Below are 14,597 nucleotides of genomic sequence, written 5' to 3'. Positions count from 1 at the left end.
ATTCAAAACTCGCACAAAAAAATATCGGATTCTTTTTTAGATAGTAATTCTGGACACTGTGACAGCCATTCTGAAAAGGAGACTCCACTCGGCCAAAAAGCAAACTCTCTTTGCATACATTATGACTGCATGATAATTTGTCGAATGCATTGCCCCTTGACAACCCTAACCCTTCTCTTTTGACCATGCAACTAAATGGTTAATATCTATGGAACCAGTGCCAGTATAAAAACTGATGAAAAAAATAGGAATAGCTTTGACCATTTCTGGCAATGAAACGGGTGTTAAGATGTTCAAACACCAAATAGATAATGCTTTGCAAAAGGTATTTATTTGGTGGTTGAACATCTTAGCACCTGAATGGTTAATGACAACCGTTAAAAAAAGAATAAGTCTAACTTTTTTTTCTGAGTACACCAAAATAAGTGAGTTTTTGCAGTGCACAAATTGGGGCCCTTTGCATCAATGACTCCCACATGTATTGGCATGAGCTGTTATTTGATTCAATGGAAACTGTGATACTGAAAATGTACCTTTTTCTGGAAGTGTCGATGCTATTCGTGTCATCATCATGAAGGTCTGTGTCATTTAAACCATGTGGTGGGCTGCTTTTTATTCTCCGGGGAAACATCTCCTGCCTCCCGGAAAAATCTTCATCACCAACTTCATACGTGCCGAGGTCATTGTGTAGCCGCGTATTACACTGGGGAATTTTTTCTTTACCTGTGAACGCATTTACAGAACGCGGAGCTCAACTTTCACAGCAGGTGGTTATTGTAGATTTTAGTTTTTTATCCCTCTGCTGTGTGCTCATTTTGACAAACAGGTCCCGCAGATATAATGTCAAGTCTCTAAAAGACAAATTGCCACGAGACTAGAGATGGCATCCAGCACCTCAGGCATGTTACAATGTGGTCATTATTTAGTCCCAGCAAGAGATCATCGTTGCAAGTCTACTACTCCACGACCTCGGTCTGTTATGATAACTTTGAAAGATATCTCGACACAAGCTGAAATTCAAAAGATACACTTTTCTGTAACATTATTTCAGGCAAACTGGCGCATTGGCGGTACACTGGTGCAGCATAACACACACCGGGCCTCATAAAACAGATCCAAAATCTAAATTTGAAACGACATTCGTGTTCCGACTGCTTCGACATCACGAAAATTGATTTTGTTGACGCACCAACACCACCCCGCAAGATTTTCTGACCGGGGTTGCAAATCGCGGGAAAATAAATATAATTGCGATTAATAATGGTATTTTTTTTAAATACCGCACACCACTGCTGTACCGCCAATACGTTCATATGCAGTTATCCATGTTGAGTTGTTGTTCAAAAGTTGTAGCAATGGAGACATTTAATTACATGTGGGTGTGCAGCACAATGTTGTCTAACATTGTGTTCATGTTCGACACTAGCACGTTTTTTTTTACTTTCTAGACAAGGCCACAGTTTAAATCGAAATTTAAGGTCACAGTACTTGTTCATGTGTAGAGTAGTATGACGATGTGATGTCATGCATGCTGAGGCGCGATGACGTCATGTCACGGGAGCTACTACGTGACTTTACCGAAAGAACCAAGAAGATGAAAGCGGGGTCGTTGTGGGAGCCCGGGTTTTGTTTTCTCTCTCGTATTCCAATTGTGTTATTGGTTTTATGTTATGAAGAATTATTTCAGAAATCTCACGGAGTATAAACAAATTATAATTTAGGTGTACTTTTCACTATCATGGAGGAGGAAAGGGAGTCTCATGATCTTTAAGATATTATGTCTGTCCCTGCTCCTTCTTTGTACTCTATGGCTGTGCCATTGCCATGTGTATTTTATATGCACCATGCCTTAACTGTGAATTAATATATGAACCGTGTTCAAACATGCCCACAAACTGAAGACGTACTTGTAGGATGACTACTTCAACATATCCTTCGTGGGGGAAAAAATTTAGAAATGGACACTTAAATCATCTAAACCTGGACAACTCGGTCAATTTCTGTATGGAAAATATAATTTATTCGTGGACATCTTAAACAAATGGCTGTCAACTTGGATTTTCAAGGGGCTAACGATATCTTGTCTGAAAAGACCCGCCTTTGTGGACACATCTTGCATGTTTCCTGCTTGTGTAGTGGTGGTATTGACGTGCGCCGACTGTGACAGTGATGGATCACGGGGCGGCGCGGGGTGCGGGGTTGGGCACGCGTTGTGGGCGTGGTGTGGACGCGCGCGCCGGGAGTGACAGATGACGGGGCGGCGCGGCGTGGGTGGTGAGGCACGATGAGATGTGGGAAAAGAGGATCGTAGCCAGCGCCCAGCGATTGGTCGAATAAGTGGGTGCTCGCAGCGACGTCCGCAGGTGGGGTATAAAGGGGGACGCGCGAGAGCACTCGGGGAGAGTTACCCAGTTGAAGACCCGAAGACGGAGCTGAAGACCTAGTGCCCCGAGACCCCTAGTCCCGCCGTCCTTGTGGGGACCGGGGCCCTGTGTGGCTCGGAGGCGAGGCTGTGGGACCCGGGGTCCGACGCCCCCGTGGGTCGGGCTGGGGACCCACAGTCGAGACGGATACCCCGGGCAGGGAGTGTCCCGAGTAGCTCAGTGGCGTTAGTCGCCGAGTAGCTAAGTGGATGTTGGTCATCCGAGTAGCTCAGTGGCGTTAGTCGCCGAGTAGCTAAGTGGGTGTTTGTCACCCGAGATACTAAGTGGATGTTGGTCATCCGAGTAGCTCAGTGGGCGTTAGTCGCCAAGTAGCTAAGTGGGTGTTTGTCACCCGAGATACTAAGTGGGTGTTTGTCACCCGAGATACTAAGTGGGTGTTTGTCACCCGAGATACAAAGTAGGTGTTAGTCACCTGTGAACGAGTTTGATAAAATAAAGAGTGTGTTACCCGTGAAGTCGTCTCCCGCCGAGTTACTACATTACACTTGCATCACAATATATAAACGAGTCCCGTGAAAATGTTTTACTTCTCTGCTTCCCTATAAAATATGTTAGTGAGTGAAAAAACACATGTCATTAGGCACAACAGAATTAACTCCTAAATAAGGGGCTCACATTTGCAGGTGTGATATATTGTGTAGTCTGTGTCCTTTGTCCAAAGAATAATTATCAGCAGCGTCCAGAGGATGATGAACAGCAGCGCGGCCAGGCCGATTTGAGCGTGTCTCAAGCCACACTGAGTCCACCATCGCATCAGTCTGGGTTTCTTGCTGCTTTCTGTGTCTCCCAGGAACCGTCTATGTTCACCAGAGGCCACCATTTAACGTGGTCCACTTCCAACAGTCGCCCGGGAAGAGATCTACAAGAGAGGAGCAAAAGAAGACAAATAGCAAGAGACAGGGGCTCCATAATTTTTCTTTAGTCAACATTTGCCCTTACATTATATAATTAAAGTGATGAATACATCTCAAGAAGTGTGGGAATAACCCTTCAATATTTAAAGCATTGTTTTCTCTCCCGTATTCCAATTGTGTTATTGGTTTTATGTTATGAAGAATTATTTCAGAAATCTCACGGAATAAATAAATAATGTAGGTGATCTTTGTATGATTTCCAGAGAACAGGTCACAATTTTTCAAGATCCATTGTTAAAACCGCAGACTTGAAATTTCAGCCAAATTAAGTAAAATAAAACATAACAGGTTGCTCTCCTGTAATTGAGGATCAGGTTAAGTCCATGAACTGTTTGCATTTGAGGAAATGGTATCATAGGTGGCTACTTGGATTCAAACCCATGATCTCAACGATTCTGGCTGAGCACTCTGACCCCTGAGTGATGCGAGGTCTTCTAGGTCATTACTGTGCATTAAAACATTTTAAACAGCATCTTCACAAATGTTGCTACAAGCTTAGTTATTATTGTCGTGAAGCTTCCACACACAAGAGTTCCGCAGCTGATGAAAATATCCTGCCTCTTGACTGATTCGGAGTGAAATCTCTAATGCCAAATTAGAATTGGTCAAAAAGCACATTTCCCATGTATGGAAACCTGTCCACTCTTGACAACAGCCCCATCACCCATGCGGAGTTGAAGTGGTGAGTTCTTTTATAAGCGATTACCAGGTGTTGTATATGTAACGGGCGTATGTGACGCAGGAGAAGTTGATGGAGGCAACACGTATTTATTACAATTAAATTCAATACAGCAGAGTAACGACTCTAACACTCGAAGAGGTATCGGACGCGGGGAGAAGTGGGACATCTGGTGGATTCGGCCATTTGTTACGAAAAGTGGCGTGATTTAGCGTGAGTCCGCTTGGCCGGTCCATCGTACGGGACAGGGCATGGTTGTCCAACGGGCGGGGCTGGTAGCTCTTGAAGGCCCAAACCGGGTCCCTCAGTTCCGCGTGTGCCCCGAGGATCCGGCTGGCTGCTGACGTTCGGAGGCCGTCAATTCCGGGGCACCTGGAAGCGAACAGTCAGTGGCATGTGAGGATCAGGCGGCGGCACCCCATTCCCCGAGTCAACGGACACATCACATGCTCGGCCATTTTGAGATGTAGGGAAGGTATGTGGTGCAGTGAAAGGTTTCAGTCGGGAGGGGTGAACATACCAACAACGCTTCCTCCACTTAATCCGAACACATTGTGGGCGCGCAACCTGTATAACCTCGAGCAGTCCTCGCCATGGCCTCAGCAGTTTTGGGGACGTTGCCAATGGCGCCTGTGGGCTGTGCAACCAGGCCTTATCGCCCGGCTTCCACTCGTGCATGTGTATCCGATGTGCACGTAACCGCTCGTTCGCCTTCTGGCGACAGTTCGAGTTCTGTGCCGCCGCTTCCCGTGCCTCGGCCAATTTCGAAATGTTAAATTTGATGTGATCAGCAAATTTGGATTTAGCACGGGGTTTGGGAATCCCCAACTGGGCATCCACGAGCGGATCAACGTCCCGGCCATACATAAGAAAGAAAGGGCAAAAAACCCCGTCGCCGCATGGGGAGCCATTCGAGGACACCTGGAATTTGTAAGTCCCAATCCACCTGAGCCTCGCACACCTGATGACACAACATAGACGTAATTGTCCTGTGGGGCCGCTCCACCATTCCATCAGTCTGCGGGTAGTACGGGGAGGTACGCACCTTTTTAGTGCCTAAGAGGTCGCACACCTCCCGTAGCAAGGTGCTCGAGAAATTCTTCCCCTGATCGGTCAGCAACCGCTCCGGTGCACCCTTGTCCAGGACATAGCCCTGGACAATGGCCTCGGTAACGGCCGCTGCCGACTGGTTGGCAAGTGGCCAGGCCATGGGCCAGAGTGAAATATTCCACGCCAACCAGCAGGTACTTGTTACGCCTAGGTATCGCTGGGAAGGGCCCCAGAATATCAAGCGTAACAAGTTCATTGATGTGCGAGACCTGAATGGATTGCAACGGCGGGTTAGCCGCATTAGAAGGCGGTTTCCATTGGGCGCACTGCACACACCCCTTGAGAATGATGGACACATCCCTTGCCATGCCCGGCCAATAGTAATCACGCTGGAGCATGGCAAGGGTTTTGTGAAACCCCAAATGTAACAGCCGTTCATGAGCGGCCAGAACAACCCTACTCCACACGGCAGACGACACAACGAGTCTATGGCGAAGGGACCTACCGTCCCAATTCATAAGGAGCCCCTGTTTCAATATCCATGAATCGACGCCAACCACGCCTTCTGCGGAACCATTGGCCTTGTGACACAGCGCGAGCAAGGACGCGTCTCCCATTTGGAGCCGGCCCCAGTCAACGAGGGACAATTGGAGCAATGAATCCCCACCCATGGGAGAGAAGGGAATTTCGGGTTGCGGTGCATCAGCCACGGTGGTCAAGGCCGCAGGAGGGACGACAGTCTGGGGTTTGCAACGTCCCGATCCCAAAAAACACGCACATTTCGTGCCCGGTGACAACTGTGACAGGGCATCTGCGTTCGTATGGCGAACACCCTTACGGTATGTGGTTGTGAATTGGTAGTCCTGAAGGACCTCCAACACGAAGCGCATATTGAAGCGCCGCGGGGTCTGTACGGACAGTGAAGTGTCGGCCGTAGAGATACGGTCGATACTGTTGGATAAAAAAAAACAATAGCCAGTAACTCGCGACGGGTTATGCAGTACCTCTGTTCCGCCGGCGACAAAACCCTGCTACCGTAAGCGACGACGCGTTCGACACCCCCGATCACCTGTGAGAGTACTCCGCCAATACCAGTGTTACTGGCATCCGTGTCGAGCAAAAACGGCTCGGTCAAATCAGGATAACACAAGGGCGGAGCACTCACCAAGGCGTCACGAAGGGAGCGAAAAGCAGCCTCCTCCTCCGGGCCCCAGCGAAATTTCACACCTTTTGCTGTCAAAGCGTGCAGGGGTTTGGCTATAGTGGCAAATTGTTCGACAAATCGCCAGTAATAGGAGGCAAATCCAAAAAAACTGCAGACCTCGCTGACCGAAGTGGGCGTAGGCCAAGAACTGACACAATGTGTCTTAGCGGGATCAGTAGAGATACCCCAACGGCCCACGATGTGCCCCAAGTACCGCACCGATTCCCGGAGTAAAATGGCACTTTTGTGGCTTAAACTTCAAATTGGCGGACCTCATCCTGAGGAACACCGCCCTCAAACGTTGGAGGTGCTCCTCGAACGTTCTACTGAAGACGATGACGTCATCCAGGTAAATTAAACAGGTATTCCATTGAAGGCCGGACAAAACCAATTCCATTAGCCGCTGGAACGTTGCGGGAGCTGAGTGGAGTCCCATAGGCAACCGTTTGAACTGAAATAGGCCAACAGGTGTCCGAAACGCGGTTTTGGGTTTTGACTCCTCATCAAGGGGGAATTGCCAAAATCCCGATAGCAGGTCTAACGTGGAAAAATACCGTGCCCCTGCTAAAGCATCCAAAGATTCGTCCATCCTGGGGAGCGGATATGCGTCAGCCACAGAGATCTTATTAAGGCGACGAAAATCAACGCAAAACCTCAGGGACCCATCGTGCTTTTTCACGAGCACGATGGGAGCCCCCCATGGACTGGTAGAGGGAGAAATAATGTCAGCAGACAACATGTCATTAACAGCCAATTTGACATGTTCTTCTCGGCTGGGCTCAGCCGGAAGGGATTTTGACGAATGGGGACAGCGTCACCCGTGTCAATATGGTGGCGTAACAGGTTAGTGCAACCAATATCATATTTGTGTTAGCTGAAAACGTCATAAAATTAGATCAACAGGGCGCGTAATGCAGCAAGCTGTGAACTGGACAGGTCACTGGATCCAGAACACAGTGAATCCAAGCCACCCTTGATCACAGCCCGATTTTGGATGCGGAGGTGGACCAGCATTTACATGTGCTATCACCGGCTCCCCCACGGGTACCGGCGCTGCATGAGCGAGCACGGTACCCTGTAGAATCACAGCTGTCCGTGACCTCGCATTTAAAACCAAAGACGAAGGGGTCTCTATACCCCCGCACCATCGTCTGAGCCACCGCCAAATCCAAACCCCTCATCGCTGCGTTAGACGGGCCCAACAGTACACCATGCTCCATCGTACCCACACCGAGAGATTTACGCAAGCGTAGGGGCACTTAACATCTGTGACCCCGGCGGTACGTGTACCGTCTGGGTAACCATCGCTTGCACCGTCGCACAGGCCGTGCGTAGATTGCTAGGGGAGGACAAAAACGCTATGCGGCGGCCCGAGGGAAGCTCTATGCAACCCTGATCAATGAGGATCGTGATCGGCATTTTAGATAGAAAATCCGTTCCCAACAAAAATGGGACTGCAAGAGATGATGAGACCAAGACTGGTCCTGACAACTTAATATCCCCAATGCAAATACCCGCTCGGATTTGACCCACAATACCCAAAGATCCTCCGTTTGCCGCATAACATGGAACGTCTACTGGGAGTAAGGGTCGACATTGAACGGGAAGTATATTTTAAATAAGGTCGGAAATGATAATTTCCGACGCCCCCGTGTCGACCAAAACCCGAACATCGATACCCTCGATCGATCCTGTAACCACGGACGAGCCGGCCGACGCAGCCACCACCCTATGGGCCAGCTCGGACCATTGGCCTGGTCCGAGCGCCCGTACAAACCCCCCTCCCCTCACTGAACCAGCACCCGAATCCCGTGGACCGTCAGTTGCGGTGACTCGTGTGAGTGGGTCGAGCATGTGTGGTGCCGCAACTTGCCGGGGACTGTTGGGATGACTTGGGACCTTGGGCGTCGTTCGGCCGAGGTCCTGTGGTGCGCTGACGCGGAGCCCGGCACCCAGAAGCAATGTGGCCCCGGAGGCCGCAGTTGTAACATGTAACGAGGGCCGTCGCTGGTTTCAGTTGCACCAGCTTGCGTGCCATGCGCTGGGGCGACCGACCTCCCGACCTCCAGTGCCGCGAACGCGCCGTGGTGAAGACCTCTTCTTGCAGTAGAGCGCCTTGGAATTCGTTGGGCGCGGAGGTTGAGGCGCAGGCAACGATGGGTCGTTTCCGTTTAAGGACCTCTTGCACATGAATGCTCGTAGCGACTCGCAAGGAGCATATATCAGCCTCATCTGCCGCGTTGATGGGAACACCCAACTCCTGTGCCAGCGCCAAAAGCTGCTCCGTGACCATTGCCTTCTTTGTCCATGTGTAGTGGTGGTGTTGACGCGCGCCGACTGTGACAGTGATGGATCACGGGGCGGCACGGGGTGCGGGGTTGGGCACGCGTTGGGGGCGTGGTATGGACGCGCGCGCCGGGAGTGACGGATGACGGGGCGGCGCGGCGTGGGTGGTGAGGCACGCTGAGATGTGGGAAAACAGGATCGTAGCCAGCGCACAGTGATTGGTCAAATAGGATGGGTGCTCTCAGCGACGTCCGCAGGTGGGGTATAAAGGGGACGCGCGAGAGCACTCGGGGTTGTTAACCAGTTGAAGATCGAAGACGGAGTTGAAGACATAGTGCCCCGAGACCCCTAGTCCCGCTGTCCTTGTAGGGACCGGGGCCCTGTGTGGCTCGGAGGCGAGACTGTGGGACCCGTGGTTCGACGCCCACGTGGGTCGGGACTGGGGGACCCACAGTCGAAACGGACACCCCGGCAGGGTGTGTCCCGAGTAGCTCAGTGGGCGTTAGTCGCCAGAGTAGCTCAGTGGGCGTTAGTCGCCAGAGTAGCTCAGTGGGCGTTAGTCGCCAGAGTAGCTAAGTGGGTGTTGGTCACCCGAGTAGCTCAGTGGGTGGTTGTCACCCGAGTAGCTCAGTGGGCGTTAGTCGCCAGAGTAGCTCAGTGGCCGTTAGTCGCCAGAGTAGCTAAGAGGGTGTTGGTCACCCGAGTAGCTAAGTGGGTGTTAGTCACCCGAGTAACCAAGTGGGTGTTAGTCACCCGAGTAACCAAGTGGGTGTTAGTCACCCGGGTAACCAAGTGGGTGTTAGTCACCCGAGTAACCAAGTGGGTGTTAGTCACCCGAGTAACCAAGTGGGTGTTAGTCGCCTGTGAACCGAAGTTGGTGAAATAAAGAGTGTGCTACCCGTGAAGTCGTCTCCCGCCGAGTTACTACATTACAACTGGCGTCAGAAGTAAACCTGTCTTCAAGAAGAATGGATACTAGGAAGACTACCCGTACCCACGAGCGAGATCGGGAAGACGACGGCGTACCGGAGACACCAACCTCGGGAGGAGAGGACGAGGAGTTGCCGCCGATGCAGCACTTCGCGGCGATGGCCGACGCTCAGCTCGCCTCCGACACCAGCCTACAGGACGCGCACTCCCGCCTGGCGGAGTTGCTGCTCGCCGCCGCTGCAGTTTTGGCGGAGATCTCCGTTCCAGCGGGCGGAGGGACGGCTGCGGGATTGGAGGAGGCGGCGCGGCTGGAGGGTTCCCGCCAGAAGGCGCTTCGCGCCAAAAGTTTTGAGGTTGGCGCCGTTTTTGAGGGACCGCCATTGTTTGGCGGGAAACGGGGACACCACGTGACCGGAGATCTCCACTCAGCGCGGCCCGCGTCATCGGCGCGCGCCGGAGCTCTCCAGGGTGCGACTGCTGACAGAGCCGACATTTTGTACAACCACAGTGGCGCGGGGGAAAATCGTTCCGACGACGACGACGACCGAGTCCTCCAGCAACGATTGCCCGCGCTGTCGGCGTTCAAGGCAGACGGAGGCGACTGGGGAGCCTTCCACCGAAGGTTCCTCGCACATCAAGAAATGTCGGGGTGGTCCGACACCACTGCCCTGCGTGCTCTGCCAGCGATGCTCGACGACGACGCGCTTGCAGCCTTCACATCGGCCCCAAGGTCGTCTCGCTCAACGCTCCAGGCCGCGCTACACCTGATGGCTAAGGTGTTCGGCCCGCCCTCGACCTGCCGCCACCAATTCTACGATCGGCGGAAGGTGGTTGGGGAAACAACGCTCGCCTATCGCATGGCGCTGCTCGCCTTGGCGGACGCAGCTTTTCCCCGCATGGACAAGGAGGGGAAGGACGCCATGGTGACGGAGCAGCTGCTGGCGTTGGCCCACGAGTTGGGGGTCCCCATCAATGTGGCGGACGAAATGGATATCTGCTCCCTGGCGATTGCCACGAGTATTCACGCATACGAGGTCCTCAAGCGCAAGCCGACGGTCGTCTGCAAATTGGCGGAGAACGCGGCACTGGCCGCCACGATCGCCGAGCCTCAGCCAGCTGCCGATCGGGAGCAGGCCTTCGCTGTATCGCGTCCGGGGGAGTGGAGAACGGGAGGTCGTTCACCCACACGTTCATCCCGCAAGCTGGAGCAACCGAAACCTACGACGTCCCTCGTCGTCTGCTACAACTGCGGCCTTCGGGGTCACGTCGCAGCCGGGTGCCGGGCCCCGCGTCAGCGCGCCACGGGACCACGTCGGGACGACGACCAGGCCCACAAGTCATCCCAACTAAACCCGGCAAGTCGCGGCACCTCACACGCCCGGTCCACATACGCGGCACGTTCGGGTCGCCGCTTGGCGGTGGGGGGTCCGCACACGGCCCGCAAGCAGTCGTATGGTCCGAATTGGCCCACAGGATAGTGGCTGCGTCGGCCGGGTCGTCCGTGGTAACGGGGTTTATTGACGGGGTTGAGGTCCGGGTGCTTGTGGACACGGGTGCGTCGGCCACTATCATTTCGGACCTTATTTATAACATTCTTCCCGTCCAAAGTCGACCCCTTCTGCCTGTGGACGTGCCATTTCATGCGGCGAATGGGGGATTCCTGGGGATCATCGGCCAGATTCGGGCGACTATTTGCATTGGTGACATCAAATTGGCGGGCCCTATTTTTGTATCATCATCGCTGGCCGTTCCTTGTTTGCTAGGTACGGACTTTTTGTCCAAAATGCCCATCAAAATTCTCATAGATCAGGCCTGCATTGAGCTTCCATCGGGATGGCGGGTTGCGTTCTTGACAAGCCCTACCAAAATACGCACGGTTTGTGCGACGGTGCAGGCGCTGGCAACTCACACTGTACGGGTGCCCCCGGGATCGCAAATGTTGGTACCCCTTCGGTTGAGGAAACCACTCGGGGTGGGTGCGGGGGCACAGGGAGTACTGTTGGGGCCGTCTAACAGGGCCAAAAGGGGCCTCGACTTGGCGGTAGCTCAAACCATGGTGAGAGGGGACAGTGAGCCGTTCGTAATGGTCCTGAATACGGGGTCGCGGCCGGCCATAATTACGCAGGGAACGGTGCTGGCTCACGCCGCGCCGCTACCCGTTGAGGAAGAGCTTCAAATCTAGAAGAGGAAGAGCTCGTTGCTCACGCCGATTTCAGTGTCGAGTCGCATCCTCCAAGTGATGAGGGGACAGAGTGGTTGGACTCGTTGTGTGCCGGGTCTGCTAACTTGTCCAAGGTGCAATTGGGAGCATTGAGGGGTTTGCTACTCGAGTTTGCTGATGTGTTCAGCAAACATAAGTACGATATCGGCTGCACAGACCTGTTGCGCCACCACATAGCTACGGGGGACGCGGCCCCTATTCGACAGAATCCCTTCCGGCTCAGCCCAGCCGAGAAGGAGCATGTGCAGTCGGCGGTTAATGATATGTTGGCGGCCGACATTATTTCGCCCTCTTCTAGTCCGTGGGGTGCTCCTATTGTCCTAGTTAAAAAAACAGGACGGGTCTTTGCGGTTCTGTGTCGATTTCCGCCGCTTAAACAAAATCTCGATGGCGGATGCGTATCCGCTCCCCAGAATGGATGAGTCGCTGGATGCCTTGGCGGGAGCACAGTTTTTTTCCACACTCGATCTGCTTTCCGGATTTTGGCAATTGCCACTCGATAACGAATCTAAACCTAAAACCGCTTTCCGGACACCTGGTGGCCTATTTGAATTCAACCGTTTGCCCATGGGCTTACATTCCGCTCCCGCCACGTTCCAGAGGCTCATGGAATTTGTTTTGTCGGGCCTCCAATGGGACACCTGTTTGATTTATCTCGACGATATCATCGTTTTCAGCCGGACTTTTGAGGAGCACCCCCAGCGACTGAGAGCGGTGTTCCTCAGGATGCGTTCCGCCAAGCTTAAATTTAAGCCGACTAAATGTTTTCTGCTTCGGGAATCGGTCAGGTATTTGGGCCATATCGTGAGTCGTTCAGGGATCTCGACAGACCCTGCTAAGACGCACTGCGTCAGCTCATGGCCAACGCCAACCTCGGTCACGGAGGTTCACAGCTTTATTGGATTCGCCTCCTATTACCGTCGTTTTGTCAAGCAGTTTGCCACCATAGCCAGGCCCCTGCACGCTTTGACGGCTAAGGGTGTGCGGTTTCACTGGGGGGCGGAAGAGGAGGCTGCGTTCTGCTCCCTTCGTGACGCCTTGGTGCAGGCTCCCCCCTTGAGTTACCCCGATTTCACACAACCGTTTTTGCTTGACACAGATGCCAGCAACACGGGTATCGGGGAGTGCTCTCACAGGTGGTCGGGGGGGGGGGGGGGGGGGGGGTCGAACGGGTGGTCGCCTACGGTAGTAGAGTTCTTTCCCCCGCCGAAGAACGCTATTGCGTGACTCGCCGTGAATTGTTAGCGATTGTGTTTTTTACACAGCAATTCAGGCCGTATCTTTACGGCCGTCATTTTACGGTTCGTACGGACCATGCGGCTCTCCAATACGCTATGCGGGTGGCGCAGCCATCGGGCCAATTGTCCCGATGGTTGGAGGTCCTTCAGGACTACCAATTCACGACGATTTACCGCAAGGGATTACGACACTCAAATGCGGACGCCTTGTCGCGGTTGCCACCGCGCACGGACTGCGCATGTTTGCTGGGATCGGCGCGGTGTAAACCCCCGGTCGCCGACACCGCGGGAGTTGCACTCGCCGCCACTGACACCCCGGGTGTCGACGCTCCCACCGGGAGGGACTCGCTGTTATCGTTGCCCCTCATTGAGTGGGGCCGTCTCCAAATGTCCGACAGCTCCCTGCTTACGCTACGTCGAAAAGTTGACGCTCCCGAGGTAGGGGATGTGCGGGTCGGTTCCTGGGTGTGCAGACAGGGCCTCTTGATGAAGTGGGACAACATGTCCCGGCGTCACGTGCTTGTTGTGCCTTTTGCTATGCGGGGTAGGGTCGTTCTGGCTGCTCATGAACGACTCATGCATCTGGGTTTTCACAAAACGCTCGCCCTAATCCAGCGAGACTATTATTGGCCGGGGATGGGTAACGACGTGGCGAACATTCTTAAGGGATGCGTAGGGTGCGCCCGAAGAAAACCGCCACCATTGGCGGCTAATCCACCGCTGCAATCCATTCAAGTTTCGCGCACAAACGAATTGGTTGCGTTAGACATCTTGGGGCCCTTTCCTGCTACGCCGAGGGGAAATAGGTTCCTGCTGGTTGGCGTAGAGTACTTCACCCGATGGCCCATGGCATGGCCACTCGCCAACCAGTCGGCTGCAGCGGTTGCGGACGCCTTCGTCCAGGGTTATGTTTTGGACAAGGGCGCCCCCGAACGCTTGCTGACGGATCAAGGAAAGAATTTTTCGAGCGTTTTGTTGCGCGAGGTGTGCGACCTGTTGGGTACAAAGAAAGTGCGGACTTCCCCGTACCACCCGCAGACTGACGGGTTGGTTGAGCGTCTGAACAGGACGATTACGTCTATGCTGTGCCAACAGGTCTGCGACGATCAGGTTGATTGGGACTTACAGGTGCCGGGGGTACTCGCGGCCTATCGAATGGCCCCTCATGCGGCGACGGGGTTTTCCCCATTTTTTCTTAAGTATGGGCGGGAGGCCGATCCGGCCATGGACGTCCAACTGGGGATTTCCCAGCCACGTGCAAAATCAAAATTGGCAGACCACATCAAATTTAATATCGCCAAATTGGCTGAAGCGCGCGAGGCGGCGAGATTGAATTCGCGGTCTCGGCAAATCGCGAACGAGAGATTGCATGGACGGAGGGTGCATACGCACGATTGGAAACCAGGCGATAAGGCCTGGCTGCATTGTCCACATGCACCGTTGGCTACGTCCCCCAAATTGTTGAGACCTTGGAGGGGACCGGTGGAAATTGTGCGGGTTGCACGACCCCAGAGTATACAGATTAAATGGGGAAAACGCCGTTGGTACGTGCACCCCTCCCGACTGAAGCCCTATGCGGCACCGTGTGACCCCGTTCTGTGCCGTAACGACCGGGCGTGTGATGTGACCGT

General features: G+C 53.4%; 1 protein-coding gene across 12 annotated transcripts in view; it reads right to left on the bottom strand.

Annotated features, from left to right (window-relative positions):
• LOC144735991 (galactosylgalactosylxylosylprotein 3-beta-glucuronosyltransferase 1-like) overlaps positions 1 to 14,597 on the bottom strand; it is a 70,302-nt gene that overhangs the window by 27,383 nt on the left and 28,322 nt on the right. For 7 of the 12 annotated variants that reach the window (XM_078618602.1, XM_078618601.1, XM_078618603.1 and 4 more), the window contains 2 exons: positions 3,060 to 3,303; positions 534 to 723 (listed from right to left, as the gene is read on the bottom strand). In XM_078618602.1, the coding sequence (XP_078474728.1) occupies positions 534 to 723; positions 3,060 to 3,264 (395 nt within the window). In that variant the 5' untranslated portion in view covers positions 3,265 to 3,303. Of the gene's footprint in view, positions 1 to 533; positions 724 to 3,059; positions 3,304 to 4,278; positions 4,410 to 5,925; positions 10,358 to 14,597 lie in introns of those variants that run through there. The other 5 variants (XM_078618608.1, XM_078618607.1, XM_078618615.1 and 2 more) reach the window with 5 other exon arrangements.

The sequence above is a fragment of the Lampetra planeri genome, chromosome 58, assembly GCF_965212315.1.
Source record: "Lampetra planeri chromosome 58, kcLamPlan1.2.h2, whole genome shotgun sequence".
Lineage (NCBI taxonomy): Eukaryota > Metazoa > Chordata > Hyperoartia > Petromyzontiformes > Petromyzontidae > Lampetra > Lampetra planeri.
The sequence above is the reverse complement of the archived record's forward strand: the minus strand, read 5'-3'. Positions and strand labels throughout refer to the sequence as shown.